The sequence below is a fragment of the Lotus japonicus genome, chromosome 1, assembly GCF_012489685.1.
Source record: "Lotus japonicus ecotype B-129 chromosome 1, LjGifu_v1.2".
In the NCBI taxonomy this organism is placed as follows: domain Eukaryota; kingdom Viridiplantae; phylum Streptophyta; class Magnoliopsida; order Fabales; family Fabaceae; genus Lotus; species Lotus japonicus.
Window position 1 is genome coordinate 60,577,012 of NC_080041.1, and position 23,952 is coordinate 60,600,963.

At 34.1% G+C, this 23,952-nt stretch overlaps 2 protein-coding genes across 17 annotated transcripts; both read right to left on the reverse strand.

Moving 5' to 3' along the window:
• Nucleotides 1-1,216: 1,216 nt before the first annotated feature.
• LOC130735211 (serine racemase-like) lies at nucleotides 1,217-10,469 on the reverse strand. Of its 16 annotated transcripts, none has more exons than XM_057587348.1 (16): nucleotides 10,447-10,469; nucleotides 10,309-10,369; nucleotides 10,144-10,200; nucleotides 8,662-8,791; nucleotides 7,747-7,858; nucleotides 7,448-7,590; nucleotides 6,819-6,897; nucleotides 5,563-5,629; nucleotides 4,875-4,970; nucleotides 4,063-4,150; nucleotides 3,830-3,897; nucleotides 3,341-3,527; nucleotides 2,914-3,231; nucleotides 2,226-2,299; nucleotides 1,928-2,114; nucleotides 1,217-1,676 (listed from the first exon to the last, which is right to left on the reverse strand). In XM_057587348.1, the coding sequence occupies exons 12-16, from the start codon at nucleotides 3,514-3,516 to the stop codon at nucleotides 1,424-1,426; spliced, it is 1,008 nt and encodes a 335-aa protein (XP_057443331.1). In that variant the 5' UTR covers nucleotides 3,517-3,527; nucleotides 3,830-3,897; nucleotides 4,063-4,150; nucleotides 4,875-4,970; nucleotides 5,563-5,629; nucleotides 6,819-6,897; nucleotides 7,448-7,590; nucleotides 7,747-7,858; nucleotides 8,662-8,791; nucleotides 10,144-10,200; nucleotides 10,309-10,369; nucleotides 10,447-10,469; the 3' UTR covers nucleotides 1,217-1,423. The 16 variants fall into 16 exon arrangements, with proteins under 16 accessions (XP_057443331.1, XP_057443305.1, XP_057443326.1 ...); XM_057587322.1 differs by having other exon boundaries at nucleotides 5,563-6,621; XM_057587343.1 differs by having other exon boundaries at nucleotides 6,819-6,900.
• On the reverse strand, nucleotides 4,887-23,694 carry LOC130740590 (SWR1-complex protein 4-like). Its single transcript, XM_057593252.1, has 10 exons — nucleotides 23,651-23,694; nucleotides 18,879-19,011; nucleotides 10,447-10,512; nucleotides 10,319-10,369; nucleotides 10,144-10,200; nucleotides 8,662-8,791; nucleotides 8,460-8,518; nucleotides 7,448-7,590; nucleotides 6,819-6,900; nucleotides 4,887-4,970 (listed from the first exon to the last, which is right to left on the reverse strand). Exons 1-10 carry the CDS (start codon nucleotides 23,692-23,694, stop codon nucleotides 4,887-4,889), a joined length of 849 nt encoding a protein of 282 aa, XP_057449235.1.
• Nucleotides 23,695-23,952: the final 258 nt, after the last annotated feature.

Sequence of the window (23,952 nt, forward strand, 5' to 3'; positions counted from 1 at the left end):
AGAGAATAGGGAGAAAGCAAGAAAGGAGTACTAGAAGAGTGTGGATTAGAGAGTTCATGGACTCTCAAATATCGCTGCTATCTTTTTTTTCTTTCATAAATCCCATTCTAGCATTGCTTCTATAACACCAGTCCATCATAAATCCAATTCCAGCATTGATTCCATAACAACAATATCAATAGTTATACTGAAAAGTGAAATACTATAATTTTTATTGAGAGGTAGAAATTATTACTCCTTCTGTCCCTAATTAAAAACTAAAGTTGTAAAAATCACGCTTATTAAGAAAATCTTAATTGATGCATTAAATTTTTGATAAAAAGGTACAACTTTTCATGTTTACCCCTATTTAAGATAAAACTTTTTAATTATTATACTATTGATAGTTCTCCACTACTAATAAAACTTTTGGAGCTTTTTTTGTGGCGGGGATTTTTTGTTGTATAGGGAGCTTGAGCATGTTGTTGCTCTCCTTCTGCGGTCTTTGTTGAGGGCGAGCAGCCGCTTCTCTTTCTTGAGGTGGCTGCTATTTTGGTTGTTATCCCCTTTCTATACAATCTATATATTTCACTTTCGAAAAAAAATTACAAAAATATCATATTCTTATAGATATTGACATCTAAACATATGACAACAGAAATATAAAATGTATTCATTTTTTTTAAATGCATTTTTTAGATAAAAATATGAAGAAAAAAAAATCTAATAAAACTCTACCCTTGAAAGCTTTTTAATTTGACTTGGAGAAGAAGAAGTTTGAGGGTGAAGAACCTGGAATAGGGAGAGGATTGAAATGTGTCTTGCAAAAGCCATAAAAATAAAATGTTTAATCTATCTAGATTCAGTTTGAAATTTGAAATCATTTTAATAGATGTCGATGGAAACATACAGTATAAATTACTTTATAAAAAAGTGTGAATTTGAAAATTAATTTGATAAAGAGAGAGGAGGTGCATTTATCTGTGGGATTACATCACTTATTTTGCTTTCTCTATCCAAGGGTTAACTATAAATTGTATCGTTTTGACTGTTCTGTCTTATTTTCTTAACTTTTCTTTTGTTCGCTCTCCTTCTCGGAGAGAAATTAATTACAAGGTGGTTCCACATGCAATTTTTTGGTTTCTTATTAATGAGAAAACACTACGATTTTTAGTTATGGTTAAAATTGACAGTTATTTAAGTGATATCGTAGGAATATTCTAAAAATACAATTACAACTAGAGAAATAACAATTTCTTATTAAATCAACAATTGATTTAAGCCAGCCAATAAATCATTTGAGCCCTCGATTCTTGAACTACGAGTAAACCCTCAATGACATCATACGCGCTTGTAAGCTTACAAGATTGATAAACAAGAGTCCAATTAAACAAATCCTATTTCAGATTCGTGTGAAGAAGAACATATAATTCTATTGAGTACTTCATATTGCTTTATTCAAAGAATCCCATAGCACGCCTAGATCAACGTTGCCTCCTGAAACAACAATACCGATATTGTTGCAGTCCTTCCAAGCAGGATTTTTCTGGAAAGAATCTGATAGTACCGCAGCAAGGCCAATTGCTCCACTTGGTTCGACAACCACCTTCAGAATTTGAAAACACAGCTTCATTGCTTTCAGGATTTCACTGTCTTCCACAATTATCACATCGTCAACTAGGTCTCGAACCACAGGCCTGCTCCATTGTGACATAGTATAAGAAAACTCAACAAATTAACAAACAACAAAAGCCCATCAGGCCCAGATATGTGGATCACTGATGTCATTGTACCCGACAAAAAAAATAAATTTTGTGGAACAAGGGATGTTAAAAGGGGGGAAGTATGTAGTCATAAAGTTAGTGAAAACAAAACCAATAGAACAAAAGGGAGAGCAAAAACTTTAGTTTCAGTTCAAAATCATGATAACTAGAGATTTGTTCTTTACCATGTGCAATCTCCAAGGAATGCTTTAAGTCCATCAGCTATTGTGTTGGTCTCGGGCAACCTAATAATCCTCCCAGCCGCTTTAGACTGTGCTGCATCATCAGCCCCTTTAGGTTCCGCCGCTAAAATTCGAATAGCAGGGTTGATGGACTTGGCAGCCAGTGCCACTCCCGAGATCATACCACCTCCTACAATTTTCATTTGTTGGAAAATCAAGAAGCTAATACCGAAATAAATGTGAACTTTTAAAACATTTTAGCTGATAGCTTGAAAGTAAAAAAAAAAAAAAGTGAACAAACCACTTATAGGTACAACTAGTGTATCTAGTTGTGGGACTTGTTCCAAAAACTCAAGTGATATGGTGCCCTGACCACTGCAAGAACAATCAAATTTGTCAAAGTGAAATCGTGTGCAAGTCACCAATTCCTATAGTATATGTGTAAAGAAAACATATTAAACGCAGAAATGGAAGCACAGACTCGATGCGAGGACAATAAGAAAGGTCTTGAAGAGCAAAAGTATGTAACAATAAAATAACCAATAAAGCAAATTCATTATTAGTTATTAAATCATCAAAACTACTAGGATATCATTACTAACTAGGTATTATAGATAGGAAAGGGAAAAGTCTCAAATCTAACCATATGCCTATGTTATATGTCATATTTTTTTGAGCTTCACAGAACAAAATGACATGATGTTATAAATCTTACACTTGAGCAATCAGTAAGAAGAATAAGAACCACATGATATATGATCGGTAAGCTTCATATACCACATGCACTGATCTATAATGAATTGATGAAAGGTGAAAATGAAATACTAATTAATCACACTTGAGTTTACAACATAAATACAACAACTAACCTTCCAAATTGATCTCTAACAAACTAGCAACTAGTTTAACTTACTAACAGATCCTAACAACTAACTTTTCAGTTAACATCATATGATTGGTAAATTGCTATGTAAAATATTCAACAATACCTCATTATGCGCCCATCATTAGATGACGGTATAAGTATACCACCAGTTTCTTGCTGCACTCTAGCTGCAGTCTCCTCTCTTGATTTGATAGTGTCCTCAGAGAAGATAACATGACCACCATAGCGCATTACATTATCCACTTTGCAGGTGGGTGCAGTTTTTGGAACAACTATAAAGGCAGGAATCCCACGAAGCTTGGCTGCCAAAGAGAGTGCTGCAGCATGATTTCCGCTGCTGTGCGTAATAACCCCTTTAGCAGCCTCTTCGTCATGAAGAGAGAAAACCGCATTGCAAGCTCCTCTGAATTTAAAAGCTCCGCTGAAATCCAATAGAGTAAAAAGAGGGTGTATTATAATATAATGTGAAATAATATAAATGAAAAGTAACATCCTAAAATTTGTTCAATTCATCACAAATTTTTTCTCACCATTTTTGCAAGCATTCACACTTGAAGTGCAGCTGCCTTCCTGACATAGCATTAAGGGAGGTGGAGGTCAGAACAGGTGTTCTAAGAACATGTGGTTTGATCCGAAGATTGGCTTCCATTATGGAGGAAATATTAGCAGCATATTTCCCCTTTGTTATCTGCTTCTTCTCTTCCATCTTAGTAGGTCCTGTTGGAAGTGATGTAGACAGATCAAACAATAAATTATACATGTTTGCAAGAAATCACAATGAATTTTATGGCATGTGGAGTTACTTCCATGCCTTCAGCATACAACTACTTGGATATTTGAGTTTGCAAATGTGGATGCATGATGGTGGTTTCAACTTTTGATGATTATTAACAAACAGGTTTACTTACAATTAAAAAAATATATATAAAACATGATAAAGTACTATAACACACTGAGAATCAATTGCAATTATATAAATGATAAGTTAATGTCTTATGAATCTGAATTTGGAGACTCACCAGCAAAAAGTTGCAATGAAAACAGAATCTTTCACCCTAGAGTCTTACAAGTTCTGAATAACTTCACCCTGGACAAAAGTTTAAAACAAGAAGAGTAATTAAGACAATTGGTGAAATTAAGTAATGTGTTGAGTTAATTGAGAGTGAGTGAGTAGTTGTATGTAATGTAGAATGTGAAGAGTTTCAGAAGAAAAAAAACTCATGTGTGAGTGGAGAGTGAAGGAAGGGAATACCAGAAATATTGTGCTAGTCTCAAGTGTTGTTGTGAAGATCAAAGCCAAGGGTGGTTTCATTTATAGAGAACAGGGGCATGCACAACACCTTCAAAATGAATTTTGAATTGCCCATTTACTACTTTTATTACTAATTAATACTCATTAAAGAATTTAATTTTCATTACTATTTTCATCTTGTCACCTTTTCAGTTTTTTCCAATTTGGCTGTTTCCAATTTAATACTGGTATTATTAGTTTTAATGTTGGTATATTAACATATTATTATTATACATGTACCATATTTGTTTGTATTAATTGCATTTTTCAGTTTTTTTTTTTTGGTTACATATGGAAGAAAAAACGACTAACTGCAATTAAAACTAATCGAATAAATGTAAAAAGATTTTTTGCAATTAAAACAATGGTGTATCTGGTCCAAAAGACGAGGCACACAAGAGAAATTTTAACAAATTTAATTTTCAATTAATTATGATTGTTTCAAATTTAAAATCCGGGATATTAATTATTGTATGCCACATCAGTCATATCATAAAAATCATCTCTTAAATATAGAAAATTAAAAAGGAAAACAGCTAATGAAAAGAGAATTTTTAGCAAATTTGTTCTTCAATTAATTATAATGGCTTTTGAATTTCAAAACTAATAATTACTCGCTGATAAAAAAGGAAACTAATTAAAATTGACAATATTTACTCACTGATGATAATTACTCTAGCATATCAATTAATGTATGCCATATTAAATCGTAATATAAAATTATTAGACACATTTGGCAAATATATTTCTCTCAAATCCCATATACGGATTACCTGTCTCTGGAGTTATCCCATATCTTGAATTTCTTTTCTTAATTCAAGATGGTCTGCACAAACAGCTTTCGTTGGAACCTTTGGTTTCAAATTGACCTGCAACCACATAATCAAATTAAAGGGAAATGAATCAGGAAGAGGGTGAAAGGAACCCAACCCAGAAACTGTTATCATTCAATGATAGAACCCTAATCCCCAACTAGGAAATTAGAGGAAGATACAAGAGAGGGCTCCTCTCTTTAACCCAATTCCCATATCATACCAAAAGATTATAAAAGATCTCTAACTCACTCTTAATTATTTACAATATCACTCACTAACTAACTGAGCTATGGGATAACTCCCTTGACTAACTAACCTATGTAATGCGGCGGGTACCTATCAGAGGGTCAGTGTGGTACTTGTGTCTGGGCACTACTCATAAATCCACAGATATGCTCAAGCTAAAGTCACATAATCAACATTTCAGTTTGGATTTAACATTAAGACACAACGCGCGCAGACATGTATGTATGCTTGAGAATTCAAGGTTCCAAAACTAGCTAATTTCAAGCTTAGATGAACACTAGTATATATTATGCTAAGTTAATATATACATGTATACATCAACTGTTCTGCCAAAAAATATATACAATGTTTTTATTCTTAATTGAACCATTAATGAGGCTAGTCAAGCTGAGACAAGCACCTGCTGGAGTTGGGATCGAGTGTTACATCATTGCACTAACCAGATACAGTGGCGGATCCAGGACCCCCTGACCAGGGGGTTCAAATTTTTCACATGAAAACATCGGTAAAAATATAATTAAAAACAACTTTAATATGTTTATACATAAGAAATTATGCAAGTCATAGTTGTCATCTACGTGATTTCATATTATGAAATCGTTGAACAATTTACACTAGCAGTAGCGATCCTTTTCTCCCCTCAATCAAAGGAAAACTGAATAAAGTTAAATCTTACATAAGGCTTGTAGAAATATATAAAAACGACTTTCTCTTATCATTTTACTTACTAACGGAAATAGCAGCCCAAATAAATAAAAACAGAGGAAAAAATACTTGTCATTTGAAATTTTATATCTGCAAATATTTATGTATATATGCACATGTATATGTATGTATGATTCATTAATATTTATGTATATATGCACATGCAAAATATCTTAGTTTAAATTGACCAACTGAGGTGAGAAATCTAAACTGAAAATACCAGAAAAAATATATTTTTCTCATCGAACGTTTCCAATTCAGTAAAGATTAGATAAATGAATAATTCGATTGTCTTCAAGAATTAAGTATCTAAATCGAAACAGAAAAATTAAACAAAGGAAGCATAATTTGAGATTGAACTATTTTGCAGACGATGATTCTGATTGCAGTTCTCACATCTCAGTTGAGTGGGACTTAGGCAGCGAGAGAAAGAGGGTGAGTGGCTGAGTGCGCGTGTGTGTGAGAGAGTGAGAGGAGTAAGTGATGGTAAGTCTTTAGTGCAAATAGGTGCAAAACTTGGTCTACTAGTATAATTTAAAATTTTCAGGGGGTTCAAAAAATATATTATATAGGAGTGTAAGTGCAAAAAAAATTTGTTCAGGGGGTTCATTTGAACCCCTCACTTCCAAGTAGATCCGCCCATGACCAGATACCCATATGCGAAGATTGGGAGTGGGTGGAGAATGTTTTGCGTAAACAATTATGTTGCCCCCGGGATGTCCTAATTTGAAAGTGCACAAGCTCCATCACAGCTCTACTCTCAAAACCAAACAAAAATTTAACAGTTAGAAAAAGCATTTAAAATAATCAGCTCTCCAGAAATGAAAAAATAAGGCTTTCATATGCTGTTAAAAGAAAAGCAGTAATAACTAATAACTACATAATTGCACCAGCTAGGGGAAAAAATGAAATATCTAAACTGCATTAAAGTTCAAAAGAGTCTTGACAAACCCCAAGATCTTGCAAACTTTGCTCAATCCGTTTGACAGTCCGAAGTCCAGTTGATGAGTTTGCAGCTTGCACATTTGCTCTGCTGCATACATTTATGATTATACACGAAGCTGAAATATTTCTTATTATCAGATTATGTTCTGAATTATAAGCATTAAAAAAATTTGATGAAATTTCCGCTCATGAAAAAAACAGTTATTTAGAATATTTGAAGAAAGCAGGAAAAAATTTAGGACGTCAGAGCCCTTGTTAACGCCAATGTCATGAGGATTTGACAAAATTTAGTTTTGAATGTTGATTGCTCAACACTACTATCCTCTTCTTCTTTGGGCTTGGGACGGGCTATGCAATGCGACATCAAGCCAAACTATTCAGAAGGATACAGAATTAACAGGTTTGTCTATAGAAATGATTTACAATGGCCAATGGGAATGGGACGTAATGGCATCTTTTTTTACCCATGTAGCCAATCTCACCTAGTAGAAAAAGGGTTTTTTTTGTTGTTGTAGGATCCTTGTTAACCCTCCCAAGGGGAGAGGGCAGAGAGTGGGATTTGAAGGTGTTGAGAACATAAGTGTAATGGAGAAAAGCCAGAGGAAGCACAACTGGAAACCTTCTGTATAACTTACCATGCAAGAGAAGCTAGAATAGATGCATTGTCTGGTGATGTGGAAGGCACATTCAATGGAGAAACAGTGTCACTAGGGACGGCCCTCTCTGAAACTTCTGCACCAGCATTCGAAGTTACAGCCAACTGAGACTCTTCAGCAACCTGAAACATATATGAAGTCATACCCATGATGCATGATATCAAAATCACAGGCACACATGCATGTACAACACATGTGAAAACATTTTACATATTCCATGAATTTTGTTACCCCAAACTGGGAATTATAAACTAGGAAAAGTTGATTCAATGACATACCTCCAACATACATTTTACTATGAGTAAAGATTGACCGTAGTTACAGGAGCACAGCTCTATCCTACCTCCCACACTCCCAGTGCAAATGAAAAAGTACATACGAAGACTTCGTCTGATGCATAAATACAGTAATAAGAACATTCCCCAAAGCTTTAAGTTCATGAGTAGGAATTTATAACCATGGTTAATCAAGAAATCAGATAGATAATCTGAAAATCAGTCTTGAATCTTATAAAAAATTCCTCCTCTCTGCAGATAATTTACAGTGCAATAGAAAAGCAATATTTGAAGAACTACCTTAGAAGACACACGCAATTCAGATATTTTTTTGGCTTCAATGATAACTTGCATGTCATAACAAAAGAAGGAAGCTATGTTTCATTTGCAGTTACAGGTAGCAGCAACACATAAACTACTGATTTTATTTTTTATTTTTCAAGGACTAAACCTCTTCATCTCTTCGCTCTTGTTGCCTTGTTTGAGAAAGGACCATGGACAGTGCTCGTTTTCGTTCCACTTCTTGTGAAACTTTATATGGTTACTACATTCAGTAGGAAAAATAAGTTATTATGAATGACCGCATGACAATGTCCTAAGGCAGATACAAATCTGATTTTTCTACAAAGACTCTACACAACAAACAAAAGAAAGTAACTACTTCAAAGCAACATACAAAGCTATTTTATCAAAGATGTTTAGTGCATCTTAACAACAGGACGTGTGGCAACGTCCCCTAGAGATGGAGCCCTTGCAATTAATATAGCCCGAGATACTACAGGACAGACAGGGGAATGTGATCAAATATAAACATTTTTGCTTGTGCAGTCTCCATATAATCAATCAAACATAAAGCGTGAATTAAAGAAAATGAATAACAGAGCGCAACATATAATAGTTTATTGAACAAAGACGTACCACTATAATATCGATCCTTTAATTCTTCTACAGTCCGAGATGAAGGGAACCTATCAGCAATTACAATAAATCGGAGATCGAACCTCTCACACAAGTCAAACAGTTCATCCGTCTCCTCCTTGGTCCACATCTATGTAGATAAATTAATAATGGAAAATAGCAATGCATTGAACGCTTAGTAAAATAGACAGATATAAAAACCTTCATGTTATATGTTTCACTTTCCAATTTCAGTGGTGAAAAGCACACAGAACATCACAACTGCAGTTAAGGGTGGGTAATTTTACAAGACGAGAAGTACAATTGAGTGTGGTGTACAAAAGAAGAAGATGCAAAGCTAAGCTAGAATCATAGATGCCGATCCTTTTAAGTTAGTGACAAATTTTCCTCTTTGTTTCTTGCTCTTCTTGAAACCAGACATCATGAAACCAGCGTAAGGAAAAACCTGCTACCCCAAATTCCAAGCCATACAGTTACTATATTTCAATTCAAAAGACAATCACTTAGTTAAACTTAAAATAACTCAAGGTAGCATTAATTCAAATTTTGACCATACTCTTATCCTGTCACCCAATTTGAAAGCTTTAAAAAACCATCCAACATTATACATCTCCAAAAAAAAACCTACAAAATTTTCCTGACGTGATTCAACTAATTATCAATGAATTGGTTTACAATGGCAATTCTCCAAAAATCACCAACTCCATCACAAACTGAGCATAGTTATCCATCTAGAAGGGGATAATTTATCCTATTCATATGATCTCATATATAAAGATATACATAAGCTCAATCATTCAAGACTTAAGCTTCAATCAAACTTTGTCACCACAAACCAAACAGTATTCCTTCTTATTTATACAAATGCCCAAAACAGAAGCTGACCATTAAATAAACATATGCCAATTGCTAGATGTTTGCATCACAAGAGACAACCCTCAGCAGAAGTAGAGAAGAAATTTGGCTGAGACGCAACCACAAAAACTAAAGTACAGTCTTGTTTGTTATGATTCTGATCAGGTTTTAGGAATCCCAATGTTGTCAATGTCATCCAAAGAAAAATGTACATCATTCCAACTTCACACTAAACTCTCGAGGTTCAAGGATAAATTAATATTTTTACATGAAATCCTTGTTAAATTAATGACTAAAGAAAACACCCCTAGCCTATACACGAACAATCCAATATCCTTTTCTGACAAAAACAAAAAAAGGCTTTCAACATTGTGATTTATAAGCTCCAACATAGGTAATAATAACCAGCAAACAATTTTGTAACTTCAAACCTTATATACACAAAAAAAGATTTTCAATGTATGTGTTGTCTCACAATAGAAGTCAAAATGACTCTACTATCACAACTACATACAAAAATTAAATTTCAGTTTGGATAGCATGAAAATTTTTTACACAGTAGTTTAATCAAACTCATACATAAATTTCCATAAAATTGCACAATTAGACATGATAGTTGATACCCACCGGATTCGTCAAATGCTTGTCATACTCCTCATCTGTGTATCTGATAATGTCAACAGACTGCACCACAGCGCGTAAACCGCCAATGAATTATACAAACAGAAGGCATTGATTTAAGGCCAAATTCAAAAAAGGGAAGAAAAAAATACATGCAAATGCAAGCAGTACCTTATTATACTTGGCAAAAGAAATAATCCCCTGTAGGCGGAACACCATTGACAACACGAACCTGCAAAAGAGAACAATCACTAGCATCCTCATAGTCACAGATAATAAGTGGAAAATTTTACAGAAACCGTGACTGACCCAATGGTATAGTTGAAGATTATCTTTACGAGCAGAACTGGTGAAAGGAAGCCATTGCCAAGTGATCTGAACAAGAGAAGGTTAAAAAAACAAACTGAAATTTCAATAATTGAGCAATGCGAACAAATAAAACGAAACAAAACCTTTTCATCAGGAGGAGGCTTTTTCTTCAATTGAGAGGAATCAAACAATTGAGTTGAGTAACCGCCATGAAAATGTTGAAAGAATCAATGGTTGGTTGGTACCTCGCGCGAAATGTCATCTGGTTTTCTCTGAGATTCTTTGGGAGGACGAGGCTTCTTCTAGAGTGAGAATGAGTGTCTGGTTAATCCCAGGATATCCTTCGCATCCATTGATTCTGATTCAATTAATGCAGCGGTTAGGGTTTCAGGAGGAAGATGATCTCCATTACCGAACGGAAGCTTCGATTGATTTCGATCCTTTTTCAGTTTTGGTTTTCCCTCTCGCTTTCTCTGCTAACGACGTCGTAGGAAAAATATTTGAAATCACTTATTTGAAATCATAAATACTTGTTAAACTATGCATGCATTAGTGACGAATTTTGGAGATGGAAAAATATTTCATTACTAAAATAGAGCGATTTAAATTGGTGAGGGATTTTGTGGCAAAAATTCCATTTAAAAAATGTGTCGCTACTTTTGTCTCTAGTATTCATTATTCAAGAGTTTTGTGATGGATTTTGATATTTCATTGTAAAGAGTGGGGTGGAGTGTATATTTTAGATAAGAATGAGGTGAAGTGTAATTTTGATAAACCTCAAGAATGGTGGATGTACTTTACTCAAGAAAATAAGTTCTAAATAAATTGTTCACAAGCATCGTTATGTTTTTGCTGAATCGATGATTTATGCACGTTGATTTAGTAGTTGATGATGTATTGATATATATGTCATGATAACATTTATCGAACCTATATATATCTACCCCCATACTCTACTTGTTCTCTTTATTATCTACTATATTTTGTGAGTTGACCATCGCGCCTTACCTTGTTTGTATTGTTTGTGTTTGGGCGGTCGGCAAACTGTCAGATGTCACTGGGGGGGTGGTTTACGCTGGTTCGCTCGGTCGGGGGAATCAGGTACGAGCTTATTGATCGAGTTGACCCTACCGCTTGGGAGTTGGACCCCGACAACCACCGACCGAAGTACCGAGGGAGAGTGATGGAGGACGTGATTGACAACCATGGAGGCATGACTACTGGAGTTATGTGGAAGTACACTGTTGCTTTTGACCTGCCGCCGATGGTTCACTCTTAGTAACTTAATGTTGACGATAGTTCTTCCTTCGATCACTCTTAGTAACTTGCCAGTGGTTCTCTGTTAGTTGAGGACTCTGGATCATTGGAAGCTAATGAAGGCAATCAGTTGTTGGTTTTATCGTCAGAGTTTTCAGAGCCTTATGGTGTCATGACTAGGGCGAGAAGTGCCCTTTCGATAGGGTTAGGTCTGGGTATGAGGTACGATTAGGGTTGGCAATGGGCCCCGTGGGTGTGGGTTTGGCCATTCCCACACCCAAATCCAAACTTAACACACAAACTCAAACTCAAACCCAAATTCAATATGGGCGCAAAAGTTAAACCCAAACTCAAACTCTTGGGTTTCGGGTTATCCGAACCCAAACCCAAAACCTCCAATGTGAGCACCGAACCGGCAAAAAACCCAAAAAATCGACCCGGAAGCAACATGTACATAAGAGAACAACATGAACATAAGATGATTAAACATCATCATCATTCCAATACAAAAGAAAAAGTATAGTTCATGAACATAAGCCTACTTAATAACTTTAAAGAAAACCCTACTTAGTAACTTTAGTAATATATATTAGGGTTGGTAATTACTTGCATAAGGCTTCGGGTTTGGGTTTGGGTGCGGGTTAAATCAATCACACATCCAAACCCAAACATGTTTTAAAATTTGGATGAAACCCAAACCCAAAGAAATCGGGTATCGCCCAAATTTCAGGTTGGGTTCGAGTCGGGCCCCGCGGGTTTGCGTTGTCCTGCCATCTCTAGGTACGATTCTACGGATAAGACCGCTCTAAACCAGATAGCGGCCTAGGTTCGTGCCTGCAGGCTATCGCAATAGTGGTTGTTTCTTCTTTTTGGCGGTCGTTCATGTCCTTCCCACAATGGTTCTTCTAGGTTGCCCTTTTGTTTTGTTTAGGTTTTTTGTTGTGTCTGTTTTTGTTTGGGTTTTGTGTCTCTGGTCGTGTTAGGGCTTGTTGGTTTTTTTCTCTGTGGGTTTTTTAGGGGTCGGTTGCTGTTTTTTGGCTTTAGCCTCGTTTGGGATCTTTTCTCCTTTTGGAGTAGGCTTTGTACTTTTGTTCTTTATGCAATTTATCCAATTTCTATTTTCTAAAAACATTTCTTTTTTCTATTGCCTGAAGGTGATGGAATGAGGAAAATCATGAGTTGATTTATCCATGGTTGTCTGAATAATGGAAGAATCCTAATGTTATTCACCTTTCTTTCTTAACTAAAAATTGTTATGACTAGATCAATGATAGAATTTCAAGAAGGGGGACCAAAATCTAAAAGACTATGCACATGTTTGGATACACGCTTTGGGGGGTTTTGTGAGGTCCTTAAGGCTTCTCTGCCTCTAATGGTGAGTTTTTTTTTTGGTTTTGGGTTACCCTCTTTTGGTTGGGTTAGTTGTGTTCTTACTGACTTTTTGATCCCCCTTAAGGAGGGTTTGTACATCACTTGACTATTTCTTCATCAATATTATTTTGCTTTCGAAAAAAAATGTTTGGATACACGCTAGAAAATTGTCATAAAGGCAAAACCACGTCGTAGGTCGCCGTCATTGGCTAGAAAATTGTCTTATTCATGGTGTGTTTTGTGTTTTTCAGTGAAACCTGAAAGGCTAGAAGCAAAGAAACCTTCAGAGGATACTTAAAGCAATTGTTAATCTTATTTTTAATCAGTTTCTTTCCTTAAGTTTGTTAGGTGTTAGATTCTAGTTCAATCTCACTTATGGTCATATCTCTAATGAATGTGAGACTTCTCAACAGACACCATGCATTCCGCCTAGGGCTGACCATTTTCCCTTGACAGATTTATGATAGGTTCTAATATCATATTAAAATTTGGGTTAGACCTAATTGACTAACTCTACCCAAAAAGCTAGCTTGGAGGTGAGGGTTGTCTTCCCATATAAGAGCTATTTTCGTCATATCTCTAGTTTATTAAGACTTCTCAACAAGAGATAATGTCACTGTATCTTGCATTTTGGTGGTGGTCCTGTTAAATTAAGGTTCTGCTAGATAGAGATGTGACAGATGAGACTAAAAAAGCCTTATAGTTGCTTCTGCACATATCAAGGAGTGGGCCTGGTCTGTCTACTTCTTTGAGGATGTTATTGGGCTAGTGTGTTAGCTTTTGGACAAGGTTGATGGGTAGAGATTGGCCTTAAGTGCTTTTGTTTTTCTTAGGCAATAGGGACGTATTCCAAATTGGTGGGTCACACATTGTACAACTGATATAGCATAAGTATATCATCAATTATCATCAGGTGTCACTGTTGGAATGTTATTTCCTTTCTAGTTCTGATATAATAATGGGATTCTATGTTTTTAATGTGATTTGGCTTATCAAACAAAATTTAACGTGTTCTTACAAATCACATGATATTTAAAAAGTGATTATATGACACATAACTTTCAATTTTGATTATGCTTCGTATGGTCAAAATTTATCCTTCCCACCCCACCTTCATGTAAATAGTTTTCTCATTATTTATATATATAAATATGGGGCTGTTAACTTACACCCACTAAAATCTTAGAAGAAGTAAGTTAACAAGCAATACCTTTTTTTTTGGACTAAAAAATCAATTCACTCAATTTTAAAGTAAAGCACGATCTTGGATAAAATTGTAATTTGCATTTTAGTTTTTTTATTTTAAATTATAAAAAAAAAAACATGATTTCTCTCCCACATCATGGGCATCATTGTATGTTTCAACTTTCAAATTCAATCGTAGGATTTTTCTCTCTTGCATCCTTTAACTTTGACCAAGTATGCCAAATTGCCAGCGCTATGAAGACGACGATCTACTTATTGTTATCATTATTACACAATATATTTTTTGATTGAACATTGCACACTATAATTTGAAAGAAAAAAAAAATAACCCTTAAAAGAACATGAGAAGAAGACATGAACAAGAACGTGGAGTACGATCGAACAATGATGCCCAGAAAAAGAAAACTGAAACCCGTTTTAAAATTGAAAATAAAATAATAAAAGCAAAAAAAGAAAGGCAAATTACAATAATGCCAAAAAGGTGCATTGTTTTAAAACTTGTGAGGTTGGTTTTTTAGTCCATGGATAAAAGGTGTAAGTTGTTAACTTACTCCTTCTAAAATTCTAGTGGGTGTAAGTTTACAAATCCCTATAAATATATATAAATATATATATACTCCTTCTAAAATTCTAGTGGGTGTAAGTTTACAAATCCCTATAAATATATATATATATATATATATAGAGGATGTATCTTATGAGAAATGTGATGTTATGTGAGAACATGAGAATAAATCACTGACTGTTAGATCTAATCATTAATGGTTCAGATTAAAACATCAGGTCACATGACAATTTTAAGTGACCATGTGACTATCACATGACTATTTAAATATTTTAATCTGAACCATTCATAATTAGATCCAACGACCGTGATTTATATATATAGTTTAAATAGTGATCACTTGATATTTAAATAGTGATTATATGACACATAAATATATATAGTTTGTTATAATACTCTTATTTTGTGAAGAAGTATATTAGCATGAGTTTAATTTCTATGTACCGACGGTGTAATTTTTTTTTTACACCGTCAACCAATCAGATTTTAAGGATGTGATAAAATATCTTTTTATTTAATTTCATTAATTGACGTGACACATCCTTGAAATCCGATTGGTTGACGGTGTAAAAAAACTTTACACCATCGGTGCATCATCTTTTTTCTCTATTAGCATTTAACAGTAATTAACACATTTTCATTAAGATAATGAAACTCCGACTTCTTTCGATCAAGTTAATTTAAATTCATGGTTAGTTTTTTTTTTAAAGTAATTCATGGTTAGTTCATATTAAAGATAATTGCGTTAGAATTTTTATATTTTATTTATTAAATTTATTTATAAAAAATTATATTGGTTCATTGAATTGAGGGTTAGTAACTCACATCAGTTATTTAGACATCCCAAAACTTATTTTTTTGAATAAAATAAGAAAAAAACTTGTTTGGTAATAAGATTTCTAAAACAGTTTAAGAAATGAAAAATAAAAAAAAAACTTGTTGAAGAGTATACTAATTAGTTTAAAAAAAAGAGTATACTAATTATAATTGTAATCATCTTAATGTTGACGATTGTTGTTCCCTTGCTTTGCAAGGATGTTCTAGCTTAGTTTTGTGTTTGTCGTTATTTTCCTGTTGTAACAAAAAAAGAAAAGGGGACCTTGTTAGTAACTTAGGCATTAATTTCAGGAATATGTTTTAGTTCTAAATTCAATCTAATAGGGCGGCAAATTGGTTTATATTTTTTTTTCAGCATCTATTGTTAAGGTTGTTATAATATTATCCATTTATGTATTGGTTTTTATTAGATTATTCATTTATATAGATTTTGATAAATAAAATTCATTAACTGGTAGTTTAAGTTTGGCAACCATCTCTTCTCTCCCTTGCAGCCATTGCTTTCAGGTGTTGCATGTGTTGTTATTCAGGGTGAAGTATAAGGCTATTTCTCGATCTATATTTTTTTCTCTCACAGGAAAAGCACAGAAGATGACTTAACATTAAATTTATTCTATGTATTCCTCTTATTCTTTTGGGCTTTTTATAATTGGCATCAGTGGTGCATGATATGGAGACAAAAAATAATGGAAACCATTATACATTTCTTGGTTTAGTGGGAAAAGTATGTCATGGATAAGTAGAGAACAAGTAAACAATGTGCTTTCAAAAACTATACCTATATGGAGTATTCAATAATACTATGACAATGGACGGGTCTTATTACAAGCAATTCTAATTACTACAGTTTATCTCTTCTGTTTTTGGGGGTATTACTTTGCCTTGGGTTTCATTTTCTTGACACATGGAATAGCTCAAAGTTTTCAAACTCGCACCACAACATTCCGGTACATATTCCAAAATAGGCCGTTTCTATGGTGGATTAGCTAAAATAATTTAACTACAGCCCAAGGATCCTTTCTTCCACATACACAATAATTTAACAAAAAATACGCTAAAAGAATAATTATATGTTCACATCTCATTTTTGAGGTGTGGAGATGTGTAAAAAGAGAGAAATGTGGAAGTGTGTATGTATCATAACTCCAAAATCAATCTATGATAAATCGTTTAAAAACACTTTTTAAGCCACTTTGGTTGTGTGTTTATCTAAGTAAAGAACATATGTTAGAAGGAGGTGTAGAAAGTGAATTCGAGTTCAAAAATATGTCTCATATATGATTGAACCCAGACAACATTTGCTTTTAGTGAAAAATAAGAAAAAGACGCATAAGATGAACACTATGGAAAGACATTGAATTTTCCATTTTGCACACCATCCTCTCAATTAGGTTGTTTATCCAGAGGTGGGAGAAGGATGTAGAGGTTATGTGGTGGCTTAATGGTTATGAGGGAGGTTTGGTGATGGTTAGGAAGGAGATGGATAAGAATGAGAGGAAGAAGGTGGAAGAGAAGGATAAAAAGTGATTAAAGAGAATTTTAAATGACTAAAATTAATGTGAAAAATCAATATGGACAATCTACATTTTTCTAAGATTACCATGTGGGTTGGTGACTTGGATAATATCATTGGTCCTTATTTAAAACAAAAATGAAGTAAAATCAAGGCTCGATACTTGTGTTGAAAGGATCTTTTACCATAATACTTTCAAATCCCTCAAGATTCAATTGTAGTATAGCAAAAGACTTTATCTATTAAATAAAATTTCTAACACAAATGTCGTTCTTTAATAAAATTAATTCAAGAAATGATCGAGTTTAGAAAATGGTTGATTTGTCTTGCAAAATTAGAAGAACGAAGTGATAAAAAAGGGTTGTAAACTAGTCGAGAAAACTGTTGAAATTGGTGTTCGTCGATTGACTCAAATGCACTCTAAAACGCTACATACAAACCTTGTTCGATGGTTGGTTTTATCACAGGATTTCTTATCTTACTACATATTTACAGTGTGAAGATTATCACCTCATTATATCAGCACTCAATCCCTTGATTGATTATCATTGTGTTTTTCAATGACAATTAACAAAAGCCAAAGTCAATCACTGTCTCTTGTTGGATTATATTTGCCGAAGCCTGTGTTCACACATGGTCAGCTTTATGTTGCATTGTCAAGGGTGCAGTCAAGAAAAGGGTTGAAGTTATTGATTTTAAATGAGGCTGGATCAATTTCAAAATCTACCAAAAAATGTTGTGTACATTGAAGTGTTTGATAACATATATTACATAACTTATAGATTGTAATATAACAATCACGTAAATTTAAAATTTAAAATTATATCAAGCATATTTGAATAGATTTTTTTTCATGACGTAATAAATTTGCATTTTACTATTGTTTCATATATGTTTTTAGGGTTATAATAAGTAGGTTAAAAAGCACTTTTAGCCCTTGATATTTCAAGTTTGTGCAAATTCTGCCCCTACTTTATTTTTGTCGATAATTCTACCCTCAATGTTTCACTAATGTGCACTGTCTGCCCCTCCATCTGTTTGGCGTTAAAAAATTAACGGAAGGGGCTTAGTTGGCACTAGCAATGCCACATCAGCATCTACGTGGCGTGACACATCACTAATTATAATCTGAACTTGAAAAAAGAGGTGAGGGGGATTCAAACTCAAGTTGGAAAAACAAACCCTTTACCAGTTGAACTACATACATAATTGTTATATTTTGCAACACAATTTTATTTATATTATAACTTTTGTTCTTCCTTCATGCCATGTAGATCCTGAGGTGGCATTGCTAGTGCCAATAAAACTCATTTCGATAATTTTTTAACGTCAAAGTTACGGAGGGGAAGACGGTGCACATTTTTGAAACATTGAGGGTAAAAGCGTCGATAAAAATAGAGTAGAGGTAAAATTTGCACAAACTTAGAACATCAAGGGTCAAAAGTGTTTTTTAGCCTGATAAGTAAGGAGGTTGATTAAGCAACACCTTGATTGTGAAGACAAATTGAAAGTATGTTTGCAGCTTACCGTGAAGAAATAATAATGCACAAGTTATTGGTTGGTTTTGTTACCTTTTTGGACGGACAAAACAAATTACCAAAACATATCCTCTTTAGTTCAAAAAAGAAAGCCCATGAATTTATACATGTTTATTTAGTTCAAAGAAGAAAGCCCATCAAATACCTTGCCAATTACTGGTTTGAGTTCTTCATCACACACAGGAATCCATTCCTGTAATATATTTACAGGATCATCTGAGCTTTTGGTTGGTGTAGCTAAATGAACTCCATTATCAGCCATCTCCAAAGCAATCTTTCTAAAAAAACAAAAACATACAATAAATTAGTAGAGGAAAAATTGAGATGAATGAAGTAGGTAGGTAAAAATTGTAAATAAAAGTCAAAAAAAGAAATGAAAAAAAGGAATGTGACAGAATTGATGTGCAAAGTTGATATATGTTTCTCTAAACATGGGTAATATCCACTGTTTCTCTATGTGCAAAGTTGATATAAGAAATCCTATTGAACGTGATGAGCTTCTTTGACGGAAGAAAATCAAATAGAGAGAAGAAAATGAGGAAGACAGCACTTAAAAAACGTAGCAGAGAGGAGACGAACCAGAAACAGAGATGGACATGAGCCACCACGAACTAGACTCAGAGATGGACGTGTATAGCAGCACGTAAGAGGGAAGCACACCTGCACATGGGTTGGGTTGGATGGATTTTCAGGCTAATCAGGATCCGAACCGATCAAAACTGTTTGGGTTGGGTTGGGTTGGATTTCATGAATTTTCACTTACGAATCCGAACCAACCCAACCCGACAATCTTCGGGTTGGTTTGGATAGATTGATTGGATCGTTATATTAAAATAAAAATAAATCTATTGAAAATATTAAAAAACAAGTACTTCAAGTCTCTAACATGCAATTACTTCCTAAGTTTATAACTATCGTCTATACACATCTATACAACAACACATAATTAAACTAATACTTCAAGTCTTTAAATATGACAAGTAATTACAAACAAATTAGTCTCTAAGTCTCCTAAAAATCACTCAAATAATAGGACTCCAAATCTCCATAAATTACATACCAAACTAGTAAGTTAGGTAATAATTTAAATTATTAAAAATATATATTAAATAATATATTATTATTATACGATCGGATTTCGGGTTGGGTTGGATGAATTATTATGGAATCCGATATCCGATCCAAAGATGATTGGATCGTAATAAAATCCATCTGATTGACCCGTTTGCCCAATCCAACCCTCATTTTTACCATTGGATCAGATTGGGTTGGATAGATTCATTGGGTTGACCCGGCCCATGTGCACCCCTAACACTAGGAATCAGAACGACGGCTGCACGTAACAAGGGAACGAAACAAACAGATGTTTTCACCCAAGTATAAGGCACGTAAGGTGATTAAAGAACCTTTTAATCTCAGCCCTTGAATTAGATTCAATGGTTATAATTTCTCCCTCTCACTCTCATATAAATATAGGCCCTCTCACTAGATACTCCATCTATAGTATAATTTGATATGCAAATTCTATATTAAATATTTTAGTAAAAATTATCTTATAATTACATATTAAAAATAATTATTTTGTCTTCAATTATAAACAAAAAACTATATTCGCTAAAAAAAATTACAACGTATACTTATCTCGTGTTCACGAGCAGAGCACATAATCTAGTACTCTTAAAGCATCTTCAATGCTAGTTTCTTATTTCTTAGTTCTTAGCACTATTCATGTGGGTCCGTATTGCCACATGTGCTTAAGCAACTCTCAAACAATTTTGCTTCAACAATGAGTTTTTAGTTCTTAGTTCTTACCACTATTCATTTGGTCTCACCAACCACATTATTTTTATTTTTTATTTTCATAAAGTAATAAAGCAATTTGGATGGGAGAGAAATAATTAATATTTTAAGCTAAGAGAACTCAAAAAGCAAAACTCCTTATATAAGAACTGAGTTCTTATTTTTAAGAACTAAGGAGTCCATGTCAGTACCTCCAATGATAAAGTTCTTAGTTCTTAACTCCAAAATAAAAACTAAGAACTTTGCATTGGAGATACTCTTATAAACATAAACACGTTAGATAGTTTGCATGCACATGCAGACGCTTGTTAGCTTAGTTTTTTTTTTAAATCAGCTTCTTATCTTAATATGTATGACAATATATATTGGTGTTGACTTAGAGTTGATTATGTGTTGTAATTTTGGTGGTGGGTTTTGGTGGGACTTAATTGTCTATTGCTTTTTCATGTGTTTTTTTATTTGTTTATATATCTCTTTGTATTAAAGTTTGGACCGCCTTTTATACTCCTTTTAATGCATTTCTTGTGCTTAAAACAAAATCATACACATATCGGTATACAAAAGGTTAAAAATAATTATTGTGACAAATGCTAATTTGAGCATTAATAATGATTTGATTAATTTCTAAGCTTTCTTCATGTGATGGCTGACATATCTTTAACAATTTTAATGCTCCCAATTAGCTTCTAGTGCCTATGATGACAATGAGAATGAGCTTTTATTGTATCTAATTTCCCTTTGCTCAATGTATTCGATGCCAGTACAATGTTCTTTTATTTTTCAATTTTTTTTTGTCTTCTTTTAATTCAAAATATAAATAAATAAGATGGCCTATTACATGTATACCCTCAACCAAATTGCAAATTTCAATTGAGCCACTTAGAAATTGCCTAAAGGGGAAATCTTATTTCTTTTTGATTTATTTAATTATTGAAAAAATGGTTGAAAGATGCCCCAATGCTTGACATGTGTCAAGACTTGCCTTCTTTCAACCTCTCTTGTATATTGTATATAGATTTAGATTTAGATAACAAATTAACCCAATTAACCCAGAATTTTTTTTATTAAAAGTTGAAACTTTCCCACCCCCAAGTAAATTCCTCAAATCAAATATCATATGCTATCTCCGTTCCTTATTAACTGTCCACTTTGAAGAAAAAAATTTGTTCCTATATATATGTTCACTTAGAGTTTTAAGAGAGCATTAAATGATGTTTTTTGTAACATCCCGATCTGACGACTGGCCTCACGGTAACAACACGAGTCTTTTCAGCTCGTTTTGTCCTCACTTGCGCACTCCCCGAGAAAACTTCCCAGGAGGTCACCCATCCCAATATTACTCCAATGCTAGCACACTTAACAATGGAGTTCTTATGAGTTGGGCTCCCGAAAAGAAGTTGCAACTTGTTGTCATGAGTAGTACCAATCAAATCGTTTATGCCCTCCTCAACAGTATAGTCTCATACCTATACAGTCTCGGAATACCTCTTGTTTGGGTGCGAGATCGGTTTATTCATGTGCCCCTCCGCCTAGAAGTCTGCCAGGAGCCGCTCCTTGTCCGTGCCTCACTGCACCGGCGATCACTCCTCGCCCTCGTCGGCCCCGGGTGTCACATTTTTCCAAGAAATACCCTTGCAAAAACAATAAATGAGGAAATATAAAATACATCCTAAAGGATGTGAAATAGGAAAACAAATAAAACTTTTCTGAAAATTAACAAAATTAATTGCGCTCCTTAATATGTGTGTTTCTTATCTCTCTGAATAGTCAAATAAGAACGGAGGTATTATAAACCCCAATGCAAAAATGGGGGTAATGGGCACCCATGAAATTCGAAAAAGCCAACAACTTTAAACTAGTTGCAGCCATTACAATGATAAAATACAAAACCAAGTGAAGAAAGCGAGAAAATAAAAGGTAGTTGTTATTGACATCTCCTTTCATCTAATTTCACCTCCCCTCTCTTAAGTGCGTGTAAAAAAGGGAGGTGGAATTAGATGAGAGGGGGTGACATTAACAATCACCAAAATAAAAAGTGAATACCTTTTTGAGAAGAGGAAGGAACCCCAGATCCAATGTTGGAAGAGTTGAAAGCGAGAGATAAGGGAAAACGGGCAAGGGGCAAGGATAAAGACTATAGATTTGGGTTGTTTTTTAAGTGAGAAGATGAAGATTTTTGTTTAGTCTTTGAGATGAAGATGTTCTGGAATTGATTTTTTCTGGGTAAGATGAGGAGGAGGAAGAAGATGATGGAGATATTGAAGCTTTTCTTATTTGGGGATTTGGCCAGGGACTAAATTGAAGTTTTTAAGTTTTCCCAATATTTAAATCCACATGAAAACTCCACAGGGGCACATAACGTGTCAAATCACCTTGACCGTTATAGTTCATTGACAGAATCCAACAAAGGGACTAACGTGATTGACGTTTTACAACTTTAGGGACCACATACGACATTTCAATAGAATACGGACTAAAATGTCTGACGCCAGTAACTTTAGGACGAAAGTGGCCCTTCACCCCTATATAAAGCACTCCAATTTGTTTTTTCATGGCACAAATACATACTTCCATTACTACTTGTGGAGAACTTAATTTGTGTTGTTTGTTATTTTCATTTTCATGGCTTCATCTATTGCTTGCAAGATACAAGCAACTTTGAGGAAATTCATGTTCGGTAAATAGGCTGAGCAAATTATTGAAGGACATATGTGTATATGATGTCTCATCAACTTGATCCAATACATATGAATCACTTGTCTTATTGTATTTGTCTTCTATTCATTTTACTGTCTAAATTGTTTTCCCTTTGAATCTAAGCTTCATTTTCTTTCAATAATTCTCATTTTGTATTTCTTTCAGACCTTGAACTAAATATATAATTGTTGCTATATTGTTCTAAACGGAAACACGATGAGGAAATAACATTTATTCCAAGGATGAGCTTAACTCCATCAACATTTATTTCTCTATGGGTTTTTTAGGGATCGGTTGCTATTTTTTGACTTTAGCCTCGTTTGGGATCTTTTCTCCTTTTGGAGTAGGCTTTGCACTTTTGTTCTTTCTGCAATTTATCCAATTTCTATTTTCTAAAAAAATATTTCTTTTTTCTATTACCTGAAGGTGATGGAATGAGGCAAATCATGAGTTGATTTATCCATGGTTGTCTGTATAATGGAAGAATCCTAATGTTATTCACCTTTCTTTCTCAACTAAAAATTGTTATGACTAGATCGATGATAGAATTTCAAGAAGGGGGACCAAAATCTAAAAGATTATGTACATGTTTGGATACACGCTTTGGGGAGGTTTTGTGAGGTTCTTAAGGCTTCTCTGCCTCTAATGGTGAGTTTTTTTTTAGCTTTGGGTTACCCTCTTTTGGTTGGGTTAGTTGTGTTCTTACTGACTTTTTGATCCCC

What these genes read in the sequence shown, in the direction of transcription:
- LOC130740590 (XM_057593252.1), bottom strand. Translation starts at nt 23,694, where the DNA reads ATGGATAAATCAACTCATGATTTGCCTCATTCCATCACCTTCAG. An exon ending in CCTCATTCCATCACCTTCAG is followed by an intron (nt 19,012 to 23,650) that starts GTAATAGAAAAA and finishes TTGTTTTTTTAG; the next exon opens with AAAGATTGCTTTGGAGATGG. An exon ending in ATTCTAGCTTCTCTTGCATG is followed by an intron (nt 6,901 to 7,447) that starts GTAAGTTATACA and finishes AAATGTATGCAG; the next exon opens with CAGAGCAAATGTGCAAGCTG.
- LOC130735211 (XM_057587299.1), bottom strand. Translation starts at nt 3,516, where the DNA reads ATGGAAGAGAAGAAGCAGATAACAAAGGGGAAATATGCTGCTAATATT. An exon ending in TGTGAATGCTTGCAAAAATG is followed by an intron (nt 3,232 to 3,340) that starts GTGAGAAAAAAT and finishes ATTGGATTTCAG; the next exon opens with CGGAGCTTTTAAATTCAGAG. An exon ending in ACTAGTTGTACCTATAAGTG is followed by an intron (nt 2,115 to 2,225) that starts GTTTGTTCACTT and finishes TGAAAATTGTAG; the next exon opens with GAGGTGGTATGATCTCGGGA.